Source organism: Mauremys reevesii, linkage group 26, assembly GCF_016161935.1.
Source record: "Mauremys reevesii isolate NIE-2019 linkage group 26, ASM1616193v1, whole genome shotgun sequence".
NCBI classification, from domain to species: Eukaryota; Metazoa; Chordata; order Testudines; family Geoemydidae; genus Mauremys; species Mauremys reevesii.
Genome location: NC_052648.1, coordinates 7628462 through 7654039, shown reverse-complemented (window position 1 = coordinate 7654039; position 25578 = coordinate 7628462). Strand labels below are relative to the sequence as shown.

Here is a 25578-nt window from a genome sequence, read left to right as displayed (position 1 = left end):
GAAATGAGATGTTCGTGTTTAGTGTCTCTTTTTTTTGCGGTGGGGGGAGGGTTGTTTTGCTTTTGGTAGCTGCAGACAGATCTGTGGTGTACTTTTAATATCTCACTAGTTCACCAAAAGCTCTTAGTTAGTGGAAATGTGGGTAATACTATTGTACTGGAATTGGCACCGTCTAGGAGCAATATTTAGGCTTTTAGCTTCTAATAATATAATATGTTAATGGAAATGTCCTTGTTTATATTTAGAAAATTTTGCCCTGCAATGTTTGTGCTGCAAACATTGCAGCTCTGTGCTGCTGAATGAGAAAGTGAAAATGATTAGCTGGGTAGTTTCCAAACTGATCCTGAGCTGGGAGTGGTCTGCAGAGGACTAGTTGGCTGGTCATACTGTGCTGTCCTCTTGTTTCTAGCTGATAAATTGTGTTTTAAAAATAACTAGAAAAATATGAAATACTTTTCTGTCTCAGTGGTAGTATGTCTATGCTTGAGTATGAGTGTCTTGTGGACAGTCTGTTAGTTAAACTATATGATCTAGCCTGCCAAAAAGTTTGGTAGCCCCTGAACTGGAGAACTTGCATTCTTCAAGATGAAAGTGTTACATGGAGATGGAAGCACAACATAAACTGTGAAAAGTAAATTGGATTATAGATATGCTTTTAGTTTTAACCATTTTTTGCCCAATTTTAACACTGTTTTTTCTCTGGCATTTTATCTCTTGTAATGAACAAATATGTTATACATATGGATATTACCTCAGTGTAAAATCCAGACCTCATAAAATTCAGTTAGCAACCCATTTCCCAAAATGAGGATCAAAACCTCATTAAAGAAGCTCCGACAATTTGAAATTCAGCCTGTTTTTTTAAGTGTTAAAGGTTGGAGGTTCTGCTTTAGCCTCTGAGATTCCCCTCTACTTTTTGTAGCTTTATGTTCCCAGTTACCTGTTTTAAATATTTGTGCCCTGCCACTGTGTGTCTTAATGGGAATGTCATATGTAAGCTGCAGGAGGTAGTTGTCCTGCTGTACTCAGCACTGATGAGGGCTTAGCTAGATATTGTGTCTGGTTTGGGGCACCTTGCTTTAGGGAAGATATGTCCGAATTGGAGAAAGTCCAGAGAAGAGCAACAAAAATGATAAAATGTTTAGAAAACCTGACATATGAGGAAACATTTAAAAACAAACTTGGGCATGTTAAGTCTTGAGAAAAGAAGACTGACGGGGGGAGGGGGGAATCTAATAGGTTAAGGGCTATTATCAAAATGATGGTGATTGATGTCCCCTGAAGGTAGGGCAAGAAGTAAGTTGCTTAATTTGCAGCAAGGGAAATTTAGGCTAGATATTAGGAAAAATGTTCATGCTTTTAAGGATAGTTAAGTATTGGAATAGGCTTCTAAGAGAGGTTGTGGAATCCCTGTCATTGGAGGTTTTTAAAAACTGGTTAGACAAAACACCTGTCAGGGATGGTTTAGGTCCTAAACCATCTCTGACAGGTGTTTGTCTAACCTGTAAGTATACTTGGTCCTGCGTCTGCATGGGGGATGCTGGACTAAGTGACCCATCAAAGTCCCTTCCAGCTATACAATTCTCTGGTTTTGTTTTGAACTGAACTGTTGTTGGATCAGATGTAGTGGAAACGTATTATAGCCTGCAGCCCACACCGGGGTCTCATCCTTTACCACAGCAGTTCTCAAACTATCCAGACTACTGTAACCCTTTCAGGAGTTTGATTTGTCTTGTGTACTGATTTTGCTAGTGCTTTTTATGTAGCCTGTTGTAAAACTAGGCAAATATCTAGATGAGTTGATGTACCCCTTGGAAGACCTCTATGTACCCCCCAGGGTTATGCATACTCATGGTTGAGAACCACTGCCTTAACAGATAGGGTAGAAGTGTGCGTTACTTACTCATTTACAGATCGTAGCAGGCACCTTGAATGATCCAAAAGAAATTCAGGTATCTTCCATATTCAAAACTTGAACTGTTCTTGTGGAATAACCTTTCAGAGGAATTTTAATGATTGGGAAAAACTTGTATAGCCAGCCATAGTGGGTAAGCGCATTGGCTGTGTGATTTCTGGGAAATTTATCAGCAGTTATATAGTTAATAGTTTTCTGGTAGGATAATCAACTGTGATATGGTAAAAAATGTCTTGGCATTTAAGTGGCCATAATTAGGCTACAAAGTTTACACCTCATTAAGATGAATAGGGAAGTTAACACTTGATGATGTTGTTGTTTCAGGCTGTCTTCTTGCAGGCTGAGACAATCATGCATCAGTTAACACATTGTGAAGTGTCTTTGCAACCATAAGGGCTAGAAACTTTTGAATATTTTTAAATTAAATTGAAACGCTGGGAACATAGAAAAATCTGGGAGACAATGAATGAGTTTTCCACCCCCTTCTCCCCTGACTTTTCAATGTTTGGGTTGAAATATAGAAAGTGCATTGTGGTGGCTGACCAATGTATCTCCATTGGTTACCTGCTTGCATCTATGGGCAGCAGTACATACAATATAATGTCCATTAGTTGTCACCTATGTTCCAAATTGAATTGGCAGTCTAAGAGTGAGAGATTCATTTAATAGGGTTAGAAGCCATTATGGTTTGCTGTGGCAATGCAGGATGGTGTGTTTGAATAATGGGTTTATAATCCATGTGCTGCATTATGTACTAAATCCTGATTTAAAAATTATTGCATATAAAATCTGAATCTCTCAGATGTTAAAGCCAGTTTTAAAATACAAAGTAATTTATCTTTATCATGGGCTAAGTTCAAAATCCTCAATCACTAGTTTTCTTGGCAAATATTTTCTGTCACTGGTAACATATACAGGAGGCCAGACTAGCTGATCTGATGATCCCTTCTGGCCTTAAACTCTATAAATAGTTTTTTTTAAGTTTGTTGGATGAAACAAAAGTTTACACTACTCTTGGGCTGACTTCACAGGATTTCAGAGCAAAGGGATTAGCTGTAGTAATTACAGTGAAGATGCTATAAAGAAGGTAACGCACTGACCCCCAGTAGCAGTGTACTTGGATATACTGTCTATAGCAGTGGCTCTCAACCTTTCCAGACTACTGTACCCCTTTCAGGAGCCTGGTTTGTCTTGCATAGCCCAAGTTTCACCTCACTTAAACACTACTTACATACAAAATCAGACATAAAAATATGAAAGTGTCACAGCACACTATTACTGAAAACTTGCTTATTTTCTCATTTTTACCATATAATTATAAAATCAATTGGAATATAAATATGGTATTTACATTTCAGTGTATAGTGTGTATATATAGAGCCATATAAACATTTCTTTGTATGAAATTTTAGTTTGTACTGACTTCACTATTGGTTTTTTTTTATGTAGCCTATTGTAAAACTAGGCAAATATCTAGATGAGTGGATGTACCCCCTGGAAGACCTCTGTGGGGTACACATACCCCTGGTCTATAGTAAACCATTGTTGAGGGGGATGGCATTTTCCCATCTTGGATTTGTTCTACTGAGCTAATTCTGTTTGCTACTAGAGTTTTTTCTTAATCTTGAACCAAATATTACCTCCTGTTTGCTCAATTTATGAATATGTCCATAAGATTAGTTAACAAATAGGATATGGTGGTAGGATGAGTATATTTAAATTTATACTAATATGGTTTAAAAATCCTATTTCATTTTATAAGTTGTGCAACTCCATAATTATGTACTTGTTGGATGGCTGAAGGCACTAGAAAACACACCTATGCTTTATTGTGCTGTTTTGGTGTTGTAAGATCTTTGGTCTTTCTGTGCTTAGACCATGGTGATGGTTTGCAACATTTCCTCTGCACTTTCACACCAATTACTTTGAGTGGCTAGTGTATTCATTTTCCCTATCCCCAAAGAGACAGAGCTGAATCACAGATTTTATTTTTAAACTTGATTTTGGAGTCATTGTATTTGAAGCTGCAGTTTGGTGAAATACAAGGTAATCTTGTTTGCAGTTCAGAGTTCATCAAGAGCCTGCCTTGAAATGTTTGAGAACTAATGCTGCTAAGAATCTGCAAGATAATGTAGAGCACTAGAAGAGAGCTCAGTAGGTCTTATGTCTTCCTACGATATTTGAATAGATGTTGTGATATCAAACAAATAGGGCAATAGTTCATTGTTGGCCTAACAACCAGCATTTTCTTGGATCAGTAATGCATATATTAGGGTTTGAAATTGTAGACTCAAGAGGACAGAGCTGCTTATTAAAGCTGAATTGGAGAACTTTATCTTCATAAGAGATTAAGGGAACAGGGATGCTATCTTTCTGCCTTCTGTGTGACATTTATGCTGCATATATTCATCTTTGCTTTTTTTCTTTGTATCCAAGGCACCTTTTAAAATATTATTTTCTGAGAAACTAGCTTTCTTTGTTCCAGATTTTGTTTTAACTTTGTGTTTAATTTGCAACTCTTCCTACAACCATAACTTTTTAAACACTTAAAATTCAGGAAACAGATTTGTATAATGTACATTTGAAAACTGTTTTTACATTTTTCCTGGCTGCAAAGCTAATATGTGTAAAAACTGTCTTAATTCATACTAATGCAAATGCTTTTTGATGCTTTAAAGGTTTCTTCCAGAATAGTATTTTACTGAGGTATATTTATAGAGGCAAGTAGAATATACTCTGCTTCTAGGTCTCTTCTTTCTCTCTGCTGTCTTGTACTCGTGCTCTGTCTTTTCCTGAGCTGATCATTTTCTGACAGTGCAGCTGCCGTAAAGCTTGGAATCTAGGTCAGTGTGTCACACCCACTGTAGGCAGGGCCTATGAGTATCTTGTATACGAGAGTGCAAATAAAAACTTGAATTCATAGGAAAGTAAAGGCATTTATTAAAATCTCATGTGATGAACAGTAAATATCTGAAGTTACAACCCCATGGACTACCAAAATCCAAATTGCTGAAAATGTTATTGCAGGATTGTAATCATGGTAGGGTTGCTGAAGGTGGGCTGTTGGGAGTTAATCTTTATGAAGCTATTCATGTGCTATAGGCGTTGCATTGAGTGGTGGAGTAATTAGTTATAATGTAAAAGTATTTCAGGTGCTCTGATACAAACAGCAAAAAGACTGTAGATCACCTCATAACATCAAGTTTGCAGCACTCTGAATCAAGTGCAGTGGAAAGAACTTAAAATTATTGCTCTAAGTAGGAGTATAAGTAAGAGATGTACTTGACTTTTCAAGTTACCATGCCAAGGGGAAGAATCTGCCCCTTGCCACAGCCTTGGCGTTTGAAGTGGAGAATCCTGAGGGCTGATCGACACTTAACTATGTTGCTTGGGGCTGTGAAAAAAATCACTTTCTATGCAGTGTAATTAAGATGACTTAAACCTTGGTGTAGACACTGCTTGGTCAACATAAAAGTTCTTCCAAGCATCTAGGACGGGTTGGCAACCTTTCAGAAGTGCTATGCCGAGTCTTCATTTATTCACTCTGATTTAAGACTTCACATGACAGGAATAAATTTTAAGGTTTTTAGAAGGTCTCTTTCTATGTCTATAATATATAACTAAGCTATTGTATGTAAAGTAAATAAGTTTTTTTTAAAATGTTTAAGAAGCTTCATTTAAAATTAAATTAAAATGCAGAGCCCCCTGAACCAGTGGCCAGAACCCGGGCAGTCTGAGTGCCACTGAAAATCAGCTCGCGTGTCGCAGGTTGCCTATCCCTGATCTCGGATAACTGCTTTTCGGAGAGGTGTAATTACTACAATGATGAAAGAAGCCCTTCTGTTGCTGTAGTGTCTACACTACAGTGTCTTGGCAGGGAACACGGTAGCGTTCCTAGTGTAGACATTCCTTCATGTTGTGGTGTTTGTATCCTGGCTAAGTTCATTATCTGAACTGCTTGCATTACGAAGAAACTAGGATAGCGCTCAGGATAGCAATGCACAGTAGTGTTAGTTTAGGCTTTGTGACCCCTTCTTAAAATTTAATCTGTCAATGTTGCTAACCTTAGTGATTGTTTTGCTGATTTGGGCTACTCTTCAAAGGCCTTTTGGTAACAAAAGATATTGAATCAGCAACAGCTGACATTTGGGGCTACAAATTACTGTCTTGTGACAAAATTTGGGCAATTTTACTTAGAGCCCTGCTGCTCCCCAGTTGCTGTTCTGGTGGCCTTTTAAATGAACAGCTACTGGGGCACATTCACGGTTGGACCAAATACACCTCTCCCAATAAGCAAAAGCCATGTGTTATGTGCACTGTTGGGAACAGAGCCCCATTAGCCATAGCAAAGCAGAGCTTCTAACTGGCAGTGGGTTGTATCCTGTTGGACAGGGAAGCAGCCAATAGGAAGGCAGGGGTGGGGTATAAACCTGGAAGCGGCTCTCATGTGACTCAGTAGAGTGGTGGCTGCTGTACCATTTTGCGAACCTCCGTTTTTTTATTATTATTATTTTTTTAATGGCCAAAATTTGAAAATTTTGAAGCAAATTGTCTTTCAGTGATTTTTGGGGCTACTTTGAGGTTGTGAACACTGCTTTGTGTTTATCCCTATGCAATTTCTGTCAGACAGAAGACAATTCTTAGACCTGCAAACTGCTTTATTCTCTATAAGTGGGTGTATGCAAATGAATACCATGCCTTGCACAAAGGCAGTTTACTTTGTACATATTGATGTTCTGAATCCTAACTCTTGGGTGTCCTCTGCATTAGGAGGAAAGGTGCTTCTTTAGTTGAATTAGCTTAGTTGAACTACTTTAACTCAATTCTTCTTGTCGGATGTGAGGCTTGCCAAACCAATTTGCAGCAGCCTCATCAGTGATGTGCAGAGCCCTGAGACCACCACCTAATCTGGTCTGAATGTAGTTGCAGTGAAGTGAGACATTGTCTGTTGTTGGTCACAGCCACATGTGGGATCCTTTCATTGGTCTCATGGGTAATGGCTGGCTGCATGTTGATCCTGGCCTGTTTGAAATTGTTTCAGAAAAGTGGTGTGGCAAATCAAAGCTGGCTACATGCATGGTCAGGTCAGTTATAAGATACTGATTTTTGACGTCAGCTGCAGACCATTCTTCATGCCATGTCAGCATCACAGAGAAATCTGGCCATGGAAAGTGGGTCCACAATGGGTGCCTCGATGAGAAGCACACTCTTGGGTGGTCAGAGAGGTTTGTGTATAGTGGTATACTTGGGTTTGCTCTGATCTTCTCAAACATTCTGGCTGTAGCATCCTCACAGTGGATGAGTGGAGGAATGATATTGCATAACACATGGCGCCATGGCACTGGTGTGGGTCAAATTGTCCCAGTTACGATGCTCGTGGTTGAGTTATAGTCAGCCAACTTGTTATGAGACAAATGAAGCCAGACTGGAGCATAGAATTAACAGGGCTAAACTGGATGATTGCAGAGTTTGAACATTTACTCATGAAGTGAAGGCCAATTTGCATAGAAGGTTATGTGATCTCACCTTAGCTGCAGTTTTCGTCAGGTAGTTAAGATGTGTGTGGGATCTATCCAAGGTTATTCTCAGGTAAACTGGGTGGGATTCCTATTTCAACAATTTTTTAACTCAATTGAAAACCCCAGTTAACCCCAATTGAGTTGAGTTCTCAGCTGAACTAACTCAATTGAAAAACTTCCCCACCCATCTAGACAATGTCTTGGCTATGGAATAAGCTAATGGGACTATTGCAGTATGCAGTTACCTGCAGTTGGGACTATACTTGGTCCTAGATTCGGTCTATTTATGAGGCTGCTGCTTCTCTTTATTCTGTGAAACCTCCTTAGGCTTTCACATATTTCCTGTAATTTTAGGGGAGACTAATAGATATTCATTCCTCTGGGATCTGGGTATGAACTTAGTTGAAATAAACTCTACAGTCCTGCTTCTTATATTGATAAGATAGTACTGTAAAATTTACTAACTACTAAGTTACATTGCTGTCACTGTTAGATTAAAAATGTATAAAGCACTTTCCGCTTTTAAACAGCTGCTTTGTTTGTGGTTTCAACTTTACGTGGTTTTACTTCATCTTGAAGTAATGTTTAAAGAACTGTGCATTGTTCTTGCCATATTCAAAAGGAAGTTGTTGAGGGAATTGCAGCTATTAATGTAACTTTGCATTATTTTACTCGTATCTCATTCCCTGCTACGTTTCAGGTATGGTAAAATCCACAATTTCTGAGACTTTCTCATGGGTTTCCCTGTTGCTGTATTTTATGCAATTTAGAACTTTAGGAAAAAATAAAAACTAGCTAAATAAAGAGAAATAAATCTAAATAACTATTCTGCATTTTCACACCAAGTATATACACAAGACAAATGCCAGAAAGAGAATAAGTATTTAGAAATTTGGTCACCCTTTTTAATGTACTCACAGGAGGAGGGCTCCCAGAATCTTTAGCCAGGTTCTTTGAATATTAACCTGATCCTGAATAAGTAACATATGATGTAGTAAGTTAATATTTTACTGTAACTTTGCCTTCATAAAAAGTGTGGTTTTAAAAACAAAACAAAAAAAACCCACACCCCTTCAAAAAAACTTGTGCAGCCAGCCAGATACTTAATAGTACTAAGAGGTGAAAACTTCAATTGCTTATGTTAGGCCTGGTCTACACTAGGGGGGTGGTTCGATCTAAGGTACGCAACTTCAGCTACTATTCGCGTAGCTGAAGTCGAAGTACCTTAGTTCGAATTACTTACCCGTCCTCACGGCGCGGGATCGACGTCCGCGGCTCCCCCGTCGACTCCGTCACTGCCGTTCGCGGTGGTGGAGTTCCGGAGTCAACGGGAGCGCGTTCGGAGTTCGATTGCTACCCGCCGATATGGCGGGTAGTGAAGACGTACCCTTAGTGGACAACTAACTTTAAAGCCTGATTATGGTCACTTAATTGGTAACCTAACTTTTAATTGAGAATCTTAAGAAACTTTAGTGGATTGTCTGTATTAAAAAAATAAAAATAAAAAAATAAAAAGGGGGTGGGGGGAGGCGGGGAGAGAGACTTGGACCAATGTAACTAAATAGGAATAATTCATGCTTAAACTGATTTAGTTATTGAGCTAACCTTAACCAATATAAGTGCAGGTACATTATTAGTTTGATTTTAGTTACACTGATGCAATGTTGTTATGCCAGTACAAGTTTTCTGAAGCATGTTAACTGAGGCTTGGTTTACATTTAGTATGGGTATTCTACTCTTGAGAATAGCCCACTTCCACTTTAATTGAATTGTCTCGTTAGCACTGACCCCCGACTTGGTAAGGCAACTCCCATCTTTTCATGTACTGTGTATATATACCTGCCTACTGTATTTTCCACTTCATGCATCTCATGAAGTGGGTTTTAGCCCACAAAAGCTTTGCTCAAATACATTTGTTAGTCTGTAAGGTGCTGCAAGTACTCCTCATTGTTCTTGTATAAACTGAACACTCTTAATTCTCCCTGCCCTTGCATTCGCAGCAGTGGAGGTTCACCAATAATGTTGATGGTGGGGTACTATTATAAGTGGAGCTTCTGCCGCTGCTGACATTTTAATGACTTATTACTATTTATTATTTGTATTACAGTAGCATCTAGAGGCCTTGACTAAGATTAGAACCACATTGTAGAAACATAGCAAGGCAGTCCCTACTCTAAAAAGTTTGCCTCCTATATTTGTCTATTTAAATTGTAAAACAGGCACAGAAAGGGGAAGTGACTTGCCCAAAGTACTGCAGAAGGTTAGTGGTAGGTGAGATTAGAGGGAGGTCTCTGGACTCCTAGTGCAATGCTTTAGCATTAAGCCATGCTGCCGCTGACTCTCATCTAGACATGCTCAAATCTGGGTTAGACGACACATGGTAAAAACGCTAACAGCAAATCTATGCTATTGCTCCCACTGTTATAACTGTTGCCTTGTTAAAACAGGGAAATATACAGGCATAATAATAATGCTGTGTTAGTACTGGTGTAACTCCCTATGTGGACATACTTATTCTAGAATGAGTGCCTTTTTCTGAGTTAGTCTGTCACTAAGGCACCTTCTGAAGAAACAACATGAAACTGACCTGATTGACAGTTTCACTGCTGCCCACAGGTTTGGAGTAGCAGCAGGAAACTGACCAGGCTTGTTTAGTCTGCTCTGCTGCTGTTTGGAAAAACTACCAGCTGGCGCAGTCACAAGAGAACTGATTTGTCTGCAGACCAGGGAAGACAACATTGCATTGCTTACCAGGTTGTTCATGGTATCAGAGAGACCTTTCCAAATGTGAAGTCAAGCAACTTAATTTTTTCAAGTCACTACGTTGAAGATGCTTCAGCCCATTTCAGATATTTGAGTGATGTGTGAGATATAAAAACTTTGATAGATCTGGTTGGATTGGTGCATACTAATTCTCATGGAAAAACAAAATTGTCAGGTAAGGAGTGAATTTACTCATCCAGCAACCTAGATGGCAAAATTAGACTGGATGCTTTAAATATCTGTTCAGTTTCATGCTTTTAACTGTGCAAAGCTTGAATCACAAACAATGTGGGAATGTTCAAATCCCAAAATACTTGAATTGAAACTGGAAAAAAGTTCTGTTAAGCTTTTTTCAAAAGTTGAAAGTTGAGCCTACATTATTAGTATTTATTTATGTTATTGATCTGTTATTAGTTAAGGTGAGTGTACATGGTGGTAACCTCCATTGCTGAAGAGTACAAGACATACCTTGAGGAAGAAGGTCTAAGTGCAATATACATTTTTTTAGCCTTAGAACTAATACATATTCTGTAGTTTATTTTTTGTGCGTGCGCGCTTCTTGTATGAGAGAAGAATCTTAAATTTTCAATTATCTGAGCTATTTAGACTTGGCATTGTTATATCCAATCACCTTCTCATCTGTTTTTCAGTAATTGGGGTTCCTTGTGTTCTTTATTTCACATTAGAGCAAATTGTTCTTGGACTAGATATGCCTGTCTCCTTTAAAGGTGTATAATTCAATGTTTTCAGATTCCTTAGGTAGTGTAATGAGCTGTGTAAGTTAATTTTCTTAATTGTTAATGGCACTTCCACCAGACTTTGACAAGTGCAGTGATGTTTGTTGTCTGCATTGATTAGATTAAGTGGTTAGTAGGTTCAATGTTCTGTAATAAAAGGGCAGTTGTACTGAAGAACACCAATAGTCTTGTATCTATTGAGTACAAACTACAGTTAGAGGCTGTTAGGGGCTTTTTTTGATGGGAGGAACAGATAAGCTCCTCTAAGACCTTAATCATAGAATCTCAGGGTTGAAAGGGACCTCAGGAGGTCATCTAGTTCAACCCCCTGCTCAATGCAAGACCAGTCCCCTGACAGATTTTTGCCTCAGATCCCTAAATGGCCCCCTTGAGGATCGAACTCTCAACCCTGGGTTTAGCAGGCCAGTGCTCAAACCACTGAGCTATCCTTAATATCTTGCATTGCGTTGGGACTCCTCTCCAGAGAAAAAGTATGTTTCTTCGCTGCTAAGGCCTGGTCTACGCTACAAAATTAGGTCTACATAAGCTGCCTTGTATCAACCTAGTTGTGCATGTGTCTAGACTTAAATTTGTCTCCCACAAATGAAAGCACTCCGTTACAGCAACGCAATAATTGCATCACCACCCTGAGTTCCACTATGGATGTGTATGAGGAACCTGAGTCACAGGCTCCTGCCGTGACCATTGAGGAGGAGAAAAATGGGGGAGATGCAACTGGGGAGGGCTGAGCTATGCCACAAACCAGAATCTGTTTGAAACTCCACCGCTGTCTAGTCAGTCGTAGTAGCTGAGCACAAGTGTGCCTGATGCAGGAGAAGGAACCTTGGGTAAGTGTGTAAATGTATTTCCTATTACAGTAATGTACTGATGGTGCCCCAAACTTAACAAGACACAGCTATCAACTTATTTATTTATTTACTCACATTAGAAGAGGGAGTGGTAAAATTGTTATCTGCTTCATGTTCCCCTGTAGAGTTGGGTGAATGGCTTCCTGGCTGGCCATGTGGAGCAGTTTATGTACACAAGGAAGCGGAGTGGAGCACCCACGGAGTTGGCACCTATGGTGCCACTCACTCAGTGGTAACTTTGTCAGGCACTATTGTAATAAACAGGCTAGTTGAATATGGGCCTGGGCAACTCTGGTTCGCCAGCAACAACTGTGCTCTTATGTGCCTTCGTCATACTCGGGAGTGAGATGCCAGCTAACATCACCACTGCCTGTGGAAAACGGTGTCAGTTTCCAGTGCAAATGCCCAATACTTATATATTCGTGCGACAGCCTCCTCAGTTTCCTCACTCCTGGCAAGCACTCCAAAGCAGAAGTGTCAAAAGCATTTCTTGTTTTAAAATTTTATGTTATTGAGGGAAGGGAGTTCTGTGTCTTAACTTCCGCTGTCTGTTGTGACTCTACTGACAATGGTACCTCTGCGTTTTACCTGTAGCTGCTGCTGTTGCGGCCTTGAGGGATTGCCCTTCCACACCTGCGGCGCGTCTAAGCCAGATGAGGAGGAGAAAGGAGAGGACTTGGGATGACCTGTTCAGTGAGATGCTGCAAGCCAGTGCTGCATCAGACCATAAGCAGAGGGCTTGGAGGGTGAATTTTGCAGATTGTGTGGAGAAAGGGCCAAGGTGTTCTGTCAGGAAAGGAGTGGGAGATTCATCAGGACATAATGGGGCTTTTCCAGCAGCAAACACAAGGTTCAACAATCACAGGCTTGCCTCTCTTTGCAGTCCATTGAGAACTCCATTATAGCACCTCCCTACACCCCCCTCCACATTCCTTCCCTTCCCACTCCATGCCAGGGGACATTCAGGACAACCACAGCTTAACATATGCTGCCTTGTGAGAGCTGCAGTCGCTGTATATGTAGCTAAACTTGACATGTATGTTGTTTTCCTTCTTAAGCTGTGTTCCATAATGTATTTGTATTTGCTTTGAACTTGCACAGAATTTTTTTGGTAGTGGTTTTCTTACTCAATAAAATTCTATTGTTTGGAAAATAATTCATCTTTATTAGTTCTCACATGGTACAGAATGCCTAGAGGTACTGAAAGTACGCATTTGTTTTACAGTGATACACAACTCATAGCATCAGTGACAAAAACAATTTTGCGGTATTTGCTGTATGTTTATGATTAATAGATGCATTGTCAGGATTACATTCATTAATGTACACCAAGTACTATGCAATTCCAAACAGGCCCCAAAACAGCAGGGTCAGGTAGAGCATAGTTCACCACAGTGCATTACTGAGACGCACTGTTAGTTTGTTCAAAGGCTTCCCTGAACCATGTATTTCCTCATTGAGCTCTTCTAATAGCCCTTGTGCCTGGCTGTTCAAACACAGGAGACCGCCTCTGCACCTTCACCCTGTGGCAACTTTTCCATCTTTGCTTCACAGGTATGCAGGAGGGTACAGTAGGCAGCTATAACCATTGGCAGGCTGGTTTTTTTTTCTTTATTTTTCTGTCCACTGAGGTCCACTTTTGTGAGTAAACAATGCCAGTGGCCCTTCAGTCTACCAAAAGCACATTCAGTTGTCACTCTGCTCCTGCTGAGCTGGTAGTTGAATCTTTCCTTGGTGCTTTCAAGGTGGCCGATGTACGGCTTCATGAACAAGGGTGTAGTCTATGCTCCCAGAATCACCACTGGCAATTTCAACATCACCAGTGGTAAACTGCTGGTCAGGACAGAGAGTCCCTGCTTTTAGCTTTCTGAACAGTTCAATGTTCTTAAAGGGGTGGGCGTCATGTACTTTCCCCTGGCCAGCCAGCACTGATGGTGGTGAAGCATCCCTGGTGATCCACCAATCCTCGCATGAGTATAGAAAAGTAGCCCTTTCTGTGTATGTACTCTGTGGCAAGGTGGTCTAGTGCCATCTATCACTTCACTGCAGTTCGGGAACCTCATTGCTGCAAATTCATCCTCTGTGTTCTGAACATTGCTTAGAGTCACAGTCCTGCATAGCAGAAGACAATTAATGGCCCTGCACATTTGCATGGAAATGGATCTCAGTGGATTTTCTAATTCCAAAATGATTTTCCACTGACCTATAGCAATCCAGCATTGCAAGTTTCCACAGTGTGATCATTGCTCACTTTTCCACTGTCAGTGCAGCTCTCATTCTGGTCTCCCTGTGCAGGTGGGTTGGGGCAAGCTTGATGCACAGATCCAGGAATGTGGCCTTGTACATAAGAAAATTCTGCAGCCGCTGCTCGTCATTGCAAGCCTGCATTACAGTGTGATCCCACCAGTCAGTGCTTGTTTCTTGGTTTTAGAATCAGCACTCTACCATCTTCAGCTGTTCTGTGTACACCAACAGCAGCCATGAATTGAATATTGCTGTGTCACAGAGCAGTCTGGCCTCCACAAAATCATCATGTTTTCCCAGTGATTTGGTTTTTGGGGGTCTGCAAATGCTGGAGGATTGTGCATCCTGTGCTTGCAGCAGTCATGACAGTAGTGCAGAGCTGTGCAGGCTTTGGTTAGATGAGATGGACAGTGAGGAAGCCCATGAGGGTCCATGGGATTTTTAAAAAGGCATGAAAACTATGGGATATGGATGACATTATGGGATAGAGACAGTTGATGCTGGGAAGACCCTTTGCTACTAGTCACCCCTGGTTGGGAGCTTATGTTCAGCTGATTGTCCACCACAACCCCCAAATCTTTTTCAGTCACTGCTTCCTGGGATAGAGTCCCTCATTGAGTATGGCCTATGTTCTTTGTCCCTAGATACTTACATTTAGCCATATTCAAACACACATTGTTTGCTTGTATTCAGTTTACCAAGTGATGCAGATCACTCTGAATCACCAACCTGTCATCCTCATTATTTACTACTCCCTCCAAATGTTAAAAAGTGTAGGGCCAAGAACCTGCCGGACCCACTGGATGCACACCTGCTTGATAATGACACCTCATTTACAATTACCTATTGAGACCTATTGGCCAGTTTTTTTTGATCCGTTTAATGTGTCAGTAACTCCTCACTTGAAGTTGTCCTGGTTAACATTGTTTCGTTGCTGATCAATTAGGGAACATGCTTGTTTCAAGTTGTGCAATGCTCCCTGCTGATGTCATTTGGCAGCCGCCTGCTTTGTCTGCTGCTTGCAGGAAGAGCAGCCTGTTGAAGCTAGCTGGTGGGGGCTTGGAACCAAGGTGGACCGGCAGCCCCCCTATAAGCTCCCCCATCAGCTCCCCGCTCCCCTAGGTTCCCTGCACAGCAGCTGCCCAGCAGGCTAGCAGTTGCAGCTGGCCCTTCCCCCACTGCCACGTGGTGCTCCTGCCCTCTGCCTTGGAGCTGCTCCCCAGGACTCCTGCTTGCTGTTTGGGGGGGTGGGGGGAGGAAGAGGGGGCTAATGTCAAGGTGTCCCCCTGCTCCTGCACCCCGCTTACCCTATCTTCCATAGAGCAGGGGGGACACATGACAAGGCTCAGGACTGTCTCAGCAAGCTGATCTAATAAACAAGGCAGTGTACTTAAAGGGGAAATGCACATCTCTCTCTCTCTCTCTCTCACACATACACACACACACTGTGTGTGTCTCTGTCTGTAATGCTGTCTCCACTCCCTCCATTCCTGCTGCTTTGTAGAGTGTGAGAGTTAACCCTTGAGGGCTCAGCAATTGCTAGTTCATTAAGGCATTCCCTGGGAAATATCCCACCCTCTGACTCCACCTCAACCAAGCTTCACAATCATTATCACTGTGTACCAGTATTAAATTGTTAGTTTAAAACTTATAGTGTGTGTGTGTGTAATCTTTTGTCTGGTGAAAAAAAAATTCCCTAGAACCTAACCCCCTCATTTACATTAATTCTCATGGGGAAATTGGATTCATTTAAAATCGTTTCACTTTAAGTTGCATTTTTCAGGAACAAACTACAACATTAAGTGAGGAGTTACTGTATTTATTGAACACTTCTGCCTTGTCTGTGTTGTTGATAATTCTACCATTTCCATCTAGTAGTGGACCAATACCACTGGAAAAACTTTGTAAACTCACAGCTTGCACATGCTCAGTAGAGACTTCTTAAAGAAGTTTAACAACTAAAATCTCCATTGAATCCATCTGCATGGAGGATACTCTGGCATCTTCCATATCCTGTGTGACTGGACTGTGTACGTACCATCCTGGCAGAGTGACTGAGCATGCTCCAGCACAGGGCTACAGAGCTGAGAATGACTTTCCCTATAATTGCTGCTCTGCGCCAGGAAGGGGCAGATATTGGAAATGAGAGCATGGAGTTTGTCTTCTGTGTTCTGTGACCACCCTCAACTTGCTGTCACTCAGGTAGCATTGAGGAGAAAGCTGAATTGAAAGCAGCGGGGGGGGGACAGAAGGCAGACTAGGGCTTTGGAAAGGAGCGGATTGAGACAAGGATTCTGGTGGGACTGGGACTGACTGGCAAGGAGACTGGGATCTGGGGAGAATGACAGACTGGGACTGTGAGCTGAGGAGGGGAGGGAAGGGGAGACTGGAACTCATTGGGCAAGGAGACTGGGAGCTGTGGGGGGAGGGTTTCTGGGAATCAGTAAAGGAAACAGGAGCTGTGGGGGGAAGATGGGACTGGGAGGAGGGTTAGGAGATCTGATGAGGGGGTGTGGGGGGAGACTCACTGATTCCTAGTGGCAGCGGGAAATGGGCACAGGGAGAGACAGTTCTGACAAGGAGTTGGGATGGGGGAGAACTGGGACAGTGTGCAAGTGAGGTGTGGGAGACTGAGATTGAATGAAGACCCCAGGAAGGGAGACTGGGACTGAAAGCAAGTGTAGGGGAGAGGTAGACAGATAGGATGAGAAGAGGGGGACTGATACTGAGTAGGCAAGGAGACTGGGACTGAGGTGACAAACCTGATGAGTGGGGACTGGAACTGGATGTGCAAATCTGAGGAGGAATGCAGATGCTCTGGTGTGAGGTTTGCCATATTCTCTTCAGTTGTCTGCAAACTTTAGTCACTGCTGGAAGGTGTTAACGACAAACTTGTGCTCCTCCATATTGGCTTTGCTAAAGGTCATTATGCTTCTGTCATCAGCATATGTGCACCAATAGCGATCCATCCAGATGAGGATAAGGAGGATTTCTGCCAAACCCTTGATAGCATCATCAGGTTGGTCCCATGTAATCTCTAGGTGATTTTAATGGCAGGACTGGTCATGACTACATCATGGGGCAATGTGATAGGTCCTGATGGAGTTGGTAACGCAGGCTCTCACAGCTTGCTACTACTTTCCAAATGCACTGAATACAACCTTGTTATCACTAACAGTGTTTCAATAGGCCAGCAAGCATAAGATGACCTGGATGCATCCTTGTTTAAAACACTGATGTGATTGCTTACATTATTGTTTGGTGAAGAGATCTCCAATGTCAGACTCTCTCGTGTCATGAGAGGCTTCAACTGCGGGTCAGACCATAGATTTATAAGAAGTCAAATGTCTTTCAGTACTGCTCTTAAGCAACATAGACAGCAACTCAAGCTAGTGGGGGGAAAAATCAATATTTCAAGCCTGGAAAACTGAGACAGTTTGAATTCCAAGAGAAAATCATGGAAGTATTTCCCTCAGTTACAGCATTCTCAGTGGATGTTGAGGTGTGCTGGAAACATTTTTGGAACACTACATATTATATGGCTGGTGAAGTTCTTGACTTCATCAAGAGGAAACATCAGGACTGGTTTGATGAGGATGATCCCCAAATATGTCTGCTCTTGAATTCACTGCATGCTATCCATTGACAACATAGCAGACAGATATTCAGCATCCAGGAAGGGCTGCATCATCAAGCAAAACAGATGGTTAGACCAGACTTTGGCAAATGAAAAGCCCATGGTGTGAAAAGAAAGCAATGGAATCAAAACTGGCAGCAGATAACGAAGACACCAGAAACATTTTTGCTGGCCTTAATGCTATGTGTGGCCCCAAGTGCAATAGGGTAACCCTCATACAAACTGTGGACTGCAATAGACTCTTAGGGCTGGTCTGCACTAGAAAACTCGGTATGTTGCTCTGGGGTATGGGGAAAAAAATCCACACCCCTGAGAGCTGTAGTTGAGCCAACCTAAATTTCTGTATGTGGAGGAGATGGATTACCTACACTGATGGGAGAAACTCTCCCACTGGCATAAGCTGTGTTGTTGTAGCTTTTCAAGTGTAGACCAGTTCTTAGTTGACAAAGAAAACTTGACTGAAGGATGGACTGTTTTAGTTAGCTTCTCCATCACCCTCCCAGTGCTTCTGAGGAATCAAGCAATGCTCTTCTACAACACCTATTAAAAGAACTTGTGCTTTTCCCCCGCCTTATGAGAGACCATAATAGTAATCATGCAGATGTCATAAATGAAACGACCTAGACTAGATGGCTTTCCAGCAGAGATCTGTAAGCAGGTGCCTATCACAGTGCAAGGCACCTCACGCTCTCCTGCCTTGTCTGGGAATGAGAATCAATGCCACAGGATTTCAAGGATGCCAGCATTGTTCACCTCTATAAATGTAAGGGTGACAGGGCAAACTGCTAATCCCTGTAGCTCTTCCCTATTCTTTGTTGCTCAGAAAATTCTTGTAGGGGTCAGACTGAATATACTGAACACCTACCTTGTGAAAACTATCCTCCAGGACTCTGTGTGGATGGGGCACTATAGACATGATCATCACAGCCCCTCAGGTTCAGGAAAAGAGCTGGGAGCAAAACTGTGGTCATTGTATGGTGTTTGACATAGCTAAAGCTTTTTTTACTTTGTAAATTGTGAGGGACTCTGGAAACTTTTGTTCATATTTGGATACCTTGCAAAGTTTTTCTGTCATTTGTCCCTTCCATAATGAGGATGATGGTCACAGTGGTGGAAACTGGTGAGATATTGGACCCCTCTCCAGTCACCAGTGGCTCTAAGCAAGGTTGCAGTCTGGCTCCTACACTTCTACATCCATTTTTCTGGCTATGTTTAGGGATTAATTTCATGACACTGATCGAGTATTTATCTATTTCCACACTGCTGAGAAGCTGTTCACTCCGGAGTGCTTCTGTGTTTGCACAAAAGTGGCAGATTTACTCATTTAAGGGGCTTTTATTTGCTGGGTGAGCAGCCAGTGTATAATCATCAATTGATGACCTTTAATTTATAATTGATCATGTTGCTTGTGCAATCAGTCATTTTGGCTTCACAGTCAGCCTAAAGAAAACTGAAATACTGTACCAACCTGTGCCTGGGGATATGCATGCCTACCCAATTATTAAGATCAATGATGCGCCTCGTAAGTCTGTGGACAAGTTTTGCTATCTAGAGAGTATGCTGTCTCAGAATGGTACTATTGATATTACTCACCATATAGCTAAGGCCAGGTCTGCATTTGGAATGTAGTCACACTGCCTCTAGAATGATGGAGTTGTCAAAATAAGCACTAAACTAAATGTTGGGAGTGGTGGTGGTGTAGTAGTAGTGTTGGTCACAGGATATGAAAGACACAAAATGCGTGAGGTAATCTTTTATTGCACCGACTTCTGTTGGTGAAAGAGAGACCCACCTTGTTTCTCACTAAACTAAATGTCTATAGGGCAGTTGTGCTTACAAACACTTCTGTATGGTTGTGAGACCTGGACAGCAGGTCACTGCCACATTAGGAAACTTGATCAATTCTGTATGCACGGTCTTAAGTCTGGTCTCTTTGCAGGGTCATATGGGTGGGACAAGATTCCCAATATCAAAATTCTTAATTGTTGTTGTATGTCTGATGTGCAAATTATGCTCATAAAAGTTCAACTGTGTTGTTGAGCGATCTCATTTGACTCGAACAGCTAAAGCCAGCCACCTAGTCTCATGGTGGCCAATGCAAGCAATATAAAGACATTCTGAAGCTTAACTTGAAAGCATGTCAGGTTTACCCCAGCAACTGGAAAGCAACAGCCATGAGAGAGCAAGGTGGCAGGAATTTTTCATGTCATAGACTATCAGGGTTGGAAGGGACCTCAGGAGGTCATCTAGTCTAACCCCCTTCTCAAAGCAGGACCAATCCCCAGACAGATTTTTGCCCCAAATCCCTAAATGGCCCCCTCAAGGATTGAACTCTCAACCCTGGGTTTAGCAGGCCAATGCTCAAACCACTGAGCTATCTCTCTTCCCCGCCCCCATTTTCCACTTTGAAGCAAGGTGCATTACACGATTTGCAATACACGAAGAGCACAAACAAGGGTACAACAGCCTACTGTGGTTTTGGACAATTTTGTCTGTCCCACATGTAGCTGTCTGAGGTTCTTGCATTGGTCTGATTTTGCATATATGTTCAACTAAAACGTTTGCTGAATCTTCCTATGTTGCATGAGACTCCGTTATCACATAGGAATAAGGGTGGAGGAGGATGGAGATAGATGTATGGAAGGACTAGGAGAGTAAGGGTGGCAAAGATAGGACCAAGGGACAAGGATTGGAGGAAGCTGGGACAAACAGCAAGTCAGCTAGCAGAATGTCCAGTGTTCACGCCTATGTTTTTTTTTTAAATAAAATTTAATTGTAGAACTGCTTTGTTTGTTTTTTTCTCTCTCCCCAACTGCACTTTCTTCAGTCTAATCAGTCCCTTGAAAGATCCAGCCATATTTCAACTAGATCTGGTGTTTTTGCAACAGATCAGAGACATGGTCACTCACCATTATCGCTTATAAGTAATTTGGTTCAGCTCCGTGATACTCAGACTGAGGTTCATCAGCTGCAAGTGGCTCTTTAATGTGTCTCCTGCAACTCTTGCAGCAAATGATATTAAAACACATGTGATTTAATTATTAACCAATAAGCATGCTTTTACTATGTTAACCAATTGTAGTTGATATAATACTTGGCCAGTCACTTTGCTGTGAGAAATATATATACACTAAACGTTTCACCAGTTATGCTGTTTAAATTGAATATATAGTACTATAGTAAATGAAATAATGAATTCACACTTTTGTGGCTCTTTTGGGTAATGCTGAAGGTGAATTTGGCTCCTGAACCACTGAGGTCTGAGTATCACTGGTTTAGTTTGTGTCCAGGCAGCAGTTTTGGGACACTGTGTGCCCATTAGCACATCCATACCTATTCTATACCTAATCATGTGTGTATCTGGGTTAGCTATCCCATAGCAAACTTCTAACCCATAGAGGATAAAGTGCCTGCAGGACATACACACAGGAGCATCATCAGCACATGAAAACAATGCATTCTGGGGATGTCCTACCACACAATGCCAACAAGTGGTTACAGACTTGGTTAAAAGTTATAGCAAGAACTGTGACCCTGTCTCAAGAAGTGGGCCATGTTATGGTCAAATTTGGGAAACACTTCTGTTGTGGCTGGGGAAGTAATGGAATTATGACGTCACAGGAGAGAAACAAAGCTGAGTAAATGAGGGAAGGGCAGAAGATTCAGTAGTTTTTATTTTTAGTGCTTATTTAACTTGATGACTAATGAACACTTTGGAGAAGGAATGTTTTTTCTAAAAGTGCAACAGCCTCTTACCCTCTACCGCTTGAATTATGGCCTGAGAGCTCACAGTACACATGCTCAGAAACTCCCAAGAGGTCCTTCAGCAAACTCAGAGAAGACCAGACTTGACAGTGCTAAGGGCTTGTCTACATGGGGTAATTTACCAAGGTTATTCCTCCTGTGTTGACATTCTTCTTTCTCTGTGTAGATCAGACCTGACATTTCTAAGCTAAGAGAAACAAGAAAGTCTGATTTTTTGCAAACAACTTTCCAGACCTTCATACAACATAAATAGGCTTTGAAGGATTCGATTTTTATTGGTAAACATTAATAAACATTGAGTTCATGGTACATCCTCAAACAATTTCCATTGATAACTGAAATGTACTGATAGGCAAAGCAAGAAAAGTGCTGCTTAGAACTTAGTTTGATTTAAGATTATTTACTTTGACATAGGATGTTGACAAGCTGTAACTGCTTGAATCTCAGCATCTAGTATCATTAAATAATTATCTGACCCCTCCCATAATTTCCTGCATTGTGAGAATTTAAATAGATAAAAATAAAACCAATTAAAACACACTTTTATGCAGCTGTGAACATTTAAATGGATTATAAAAATGCTCAAACGTGTCAAAATTATAAAAAATCAAACTCAGCGAAGTCTTAACATAAACAAAAAGGTTTTAAGCCTATTTTTAAAAATGTTTGTGCTAACATTGTTTCCTCCCTGAAACTGCAGAACTTCTGATTGCATGGCTTGTTGCTTCAGCTGCTTTCTTGCTCTTCCAGTGTGATTGGAAGATGGTGAGTAGCCAGCAGTAAAGTGGTTCAGTACTTTACAGTGAAGGGTGGTGTACAACACAACAGCAATTTTCAAAGCAGTTGTAAAGAAAAAACACTGTTCTCTCCACCTCAAAAGCCAGGTGTCTGAGTGCTCCGTTGGAGCGCCCATGCTTCTACTCATGTAGAACAGCACATGGCCTTGGTTGGTAACAGGATGTCGTTTACATACAGGTGTCCCTCTGCTGATCCTTTTATAATGAAAAATGAGAGAACTGACTCCCCTGGCCCTCATGGGTTCTATAGTTAGCTGTTGTTCAGCTAACTATTACATCAAGTATTATCTGAGGTGTGTGTTATTTTTCTAATGAGAATCTTGACATCAGGTTAAACATTATGAAAAAAATCCAAGGTGCTTTGCTCATTCCTTTTGTGTGAAGCTCCAGGGCGCTGAAGTACGCATCATTGTCTTGCTTTTTCTGGGGAATTCACAACTGTGATAGATGAAATAACCTTCCATGCATAAGACTATTCACATTGTTGTTACAGTTTTAGCATACGCTGTTAGTTATCCTCTCCTGGCAGATCGAGCAGAAAGCAGAATGATGGGAAGGAGTTTTGAGAGAAGATGGGCTAAGAGCTGGCTATGAATACTTACATTGCAGTCAGAGAACTATAATAAAGCTGCCAAAAATGGGGAGGCATCCTTGGAACAGATGGCCTCAACAGCATTAGCACGGATTCTCCTCAAGAAGGCATTCCTGAGTCCGTGCCCTATCCCAGAATCTTTTAGGTCAGCTTTTAAACAGTGCTAGTACTGGACTTGAATTTGATTCTTCTGCTTGTGCAAAGGATTTTTGTGCCTTTTCCTGATTCAGTTTGTGCAGCCTTTTGGGTGAGAATTTGCATGCTTGTACTTTTGTAAATCTCATCTTGAAATTTATTCTTGAGTGTTCACTCATCATTCCTGGTTTGAATTCAGCGCCAGCTTGCTGGCTTTCGTGGTAAATGGCATTTTCCTGAATAACTAATGAGAAAATTACTGATCGATGCACCTGCATCAGATGCTAATCAGCTCCACTGGTCAGGCCCTGGCAACGGGAGATACTATTCACTCTCCAGTATTATTGTAAAACGTTTATATACTACAGTATCTGTAAATGGTACATACAAATGGAGATGAAACATGTTTCCTGCCCAGGAACTTGCAGGCTTAATGTAGAAGCATCCCAAAACATGTTAACTGCTATGTATAAGAATATCTTCACTCACCACTGAAATGCAGCCTGCTTATGGTGAGCTGTGAATTATCAATCTGAAGATGATTATTTCTGAGAATTATATAGCTATTGCAAGTAAATTATAACTCACAACACTACTAGAGTAGAGAGGACTTGGTGGGGGATGATGCAATCTGTTTGTTTTTCCAGTTTGTTGATTTTGTGGCATTTGACAACACTTTGAATAGTTGGTTTTACTCTCTTGCTGATGAGCACTTGCACCTCTCATGTTCTGCTCTGGGTGATGAGCTCTCTTGCCTGCCCTTCAGGCTCTGCAAAGAGAGTGTTTACTGGTAGCAGCATTAGCAAAGCTGCAACTGAAGAGGCTCAAGGCAGATGTGTACACAGAGGAGGATGGGATAAGAAGAAATGGGCCCAAACTTTTTTGGTGGTGCTGGTTTTGGTCCTGCAGTAAAGAACACTTTATAAACACAGCGGTGGAATGTGTAAAGCCTTAACTTGTAAAAAATATTATTTAAAAGGGTGCTTTATCAGAAACCCCTCCTCCCCCAAAGTTCTCATTAATATTAGACATAAATGATATTATACCCAACTGAAATCACAGGGAGAATTTTCTATCACTGTGACCAGGCTTAACACCCTACTTTAGAAGAATAGGCTGAGAGGTTTTTTAATTATAGGTGACAAGTGCCTCTGTTGTCTTTTGCAAAAACATAATTTTTCCCAGGACAATGCTGAGCGTTGGTTCTGTGTTAGCAAACATAGAAATGTGTTGCCAGCATCACTTACTGCAGCATCTGGATTTTTTTCTTGGTGGTTTCCCATCCCAGTACTGACCTGGCCCAGACCAACCATGCTTTACTTCGTGAGATCTGACAAAGTCAAAGCCCAAGTGGCATTGCTGCAAGCAGGTTGTAGTAACCCATTTTACATACTTTAATCCTTAAAAGTCCTTTACTGCCCTCTAGTGATATTCCATGGGTACCATCCTTGTAACTTTCTAAATTAATACTTGAAAAATTTACCACTGTGAAGTTAACGTGGCTCATGGTGAAATAGAATTTTTACTGCAAATTTGAAGTTATCCAATTGCTATTTGAGTTGATGGAGATTTTAAAAATGACTCATCTGCATTTTTATGAAGTGTCTGACGCTTCTCTGTCTCCATACACACTGCAGATTTAATCAAATTATAATGCAGGGTTCACATACTAAATAGCTTCTATTGTAACCTTGAAAAACTAGTACTCAAGCAAAAAAACTATCTTTATTCCCAACCTAGTGCATGAGTTTCTGTCATTGAAACAGATGGAGGAAAAGAAAAAAGCATGCTGCCACCCTTTTAAATGACAAACACTTACTTCCATATACATACTGAATTAGAGAGGGCTGAAGCTGGTGGAAAAGCTTAGCTGTCGTCATTCATTCAGGGCCAACCACTTGCACATAATGAACAGAGGAAGCTGAAGGTTGTGGATAAGCCATCAGCTATCATTGGGCCTTGTCCTAAACACACAGGGGATACAAGTTGTACAACTCCTACCCCCATGTGGACAGTTATACTGGTATAAACATACTTATTCTGGTATAGTTCATTCCCGTAGGGGAAGGGGAATAAACTATACTGGCATTATCTATCTTAGAGTTTGCTCCCTATCACCGACTATCTGAGAGCCTTCATAGAGTTTCTGGCATTCCTCCCTTTATGGTGTCAGAGTTCTGCTTGCTTTTTTTGTGTGGATGATTTGGGGTGAGGTTGGGAGGGGTTCTGGAATAAAAGGGAAATTTGGGTTGTGAGTATCACGGTGGAAAGGCTTTCTCAGAGAGAGAGAGGCTTTCCTAAATTTCGAAAAGATGATCAGGCTCTGGATTTGCTTGATTTCGTCTGGATAATTGTTCATAGCTGACTCTCCTTGACAGAAAATGCTTTGTCCTCAGCTCTTGCTTGCATCATCCTGGGCTTTGTGGTGTGCATTGCCCCAGAGGAGGCGTTCATAGATTGAAATTTGGTTTTTGCTGTAGCTTGACATATTAATCGCTTTGAAAACTAGGACTAAGGCCTTTAAAATGGCATCAAAAGCTGACTGAGAGCCAGTGGAGGGAATTGAGCACACACCTGATGTGATCATGGCAGCCTGAACCAGGGA

At 41.4% G+C, this 25578-nt stretch overlaps 2 protein-coding genes across 3 annotated transcripts in view; both read left to right on the top strand.

Moving 5' to 3' along the window:
- The window catches only part of UHRF1 (ubiquitin like with PHD and ring finger domains 1), a 46185-nt gene extending 33257 nt beyond the window's left edge, over nucleotides 1–12928 (top strand). Inside the window, exon 18 of the mRNA XM_039516113.1 lies at nucleotides 12398–12928. Coding sequence (XP_039372047.1) covers nucleotides 12398–12418 — 21 coding nt within the window. The 3' untranslated portion in view covers nucleotides 12419–12928. The remainder of the gene's footprint in view (nucleotides 1–12397) is intronic.
- The window catches only part of KDM4B (lysine demethylase 4B), a 155005-nt gene that overhangs the window by 934 nt on the left and 128493 nt on the right, over nucleotides 1–25578 (top strand). The window lies entirely within an intron of this gene.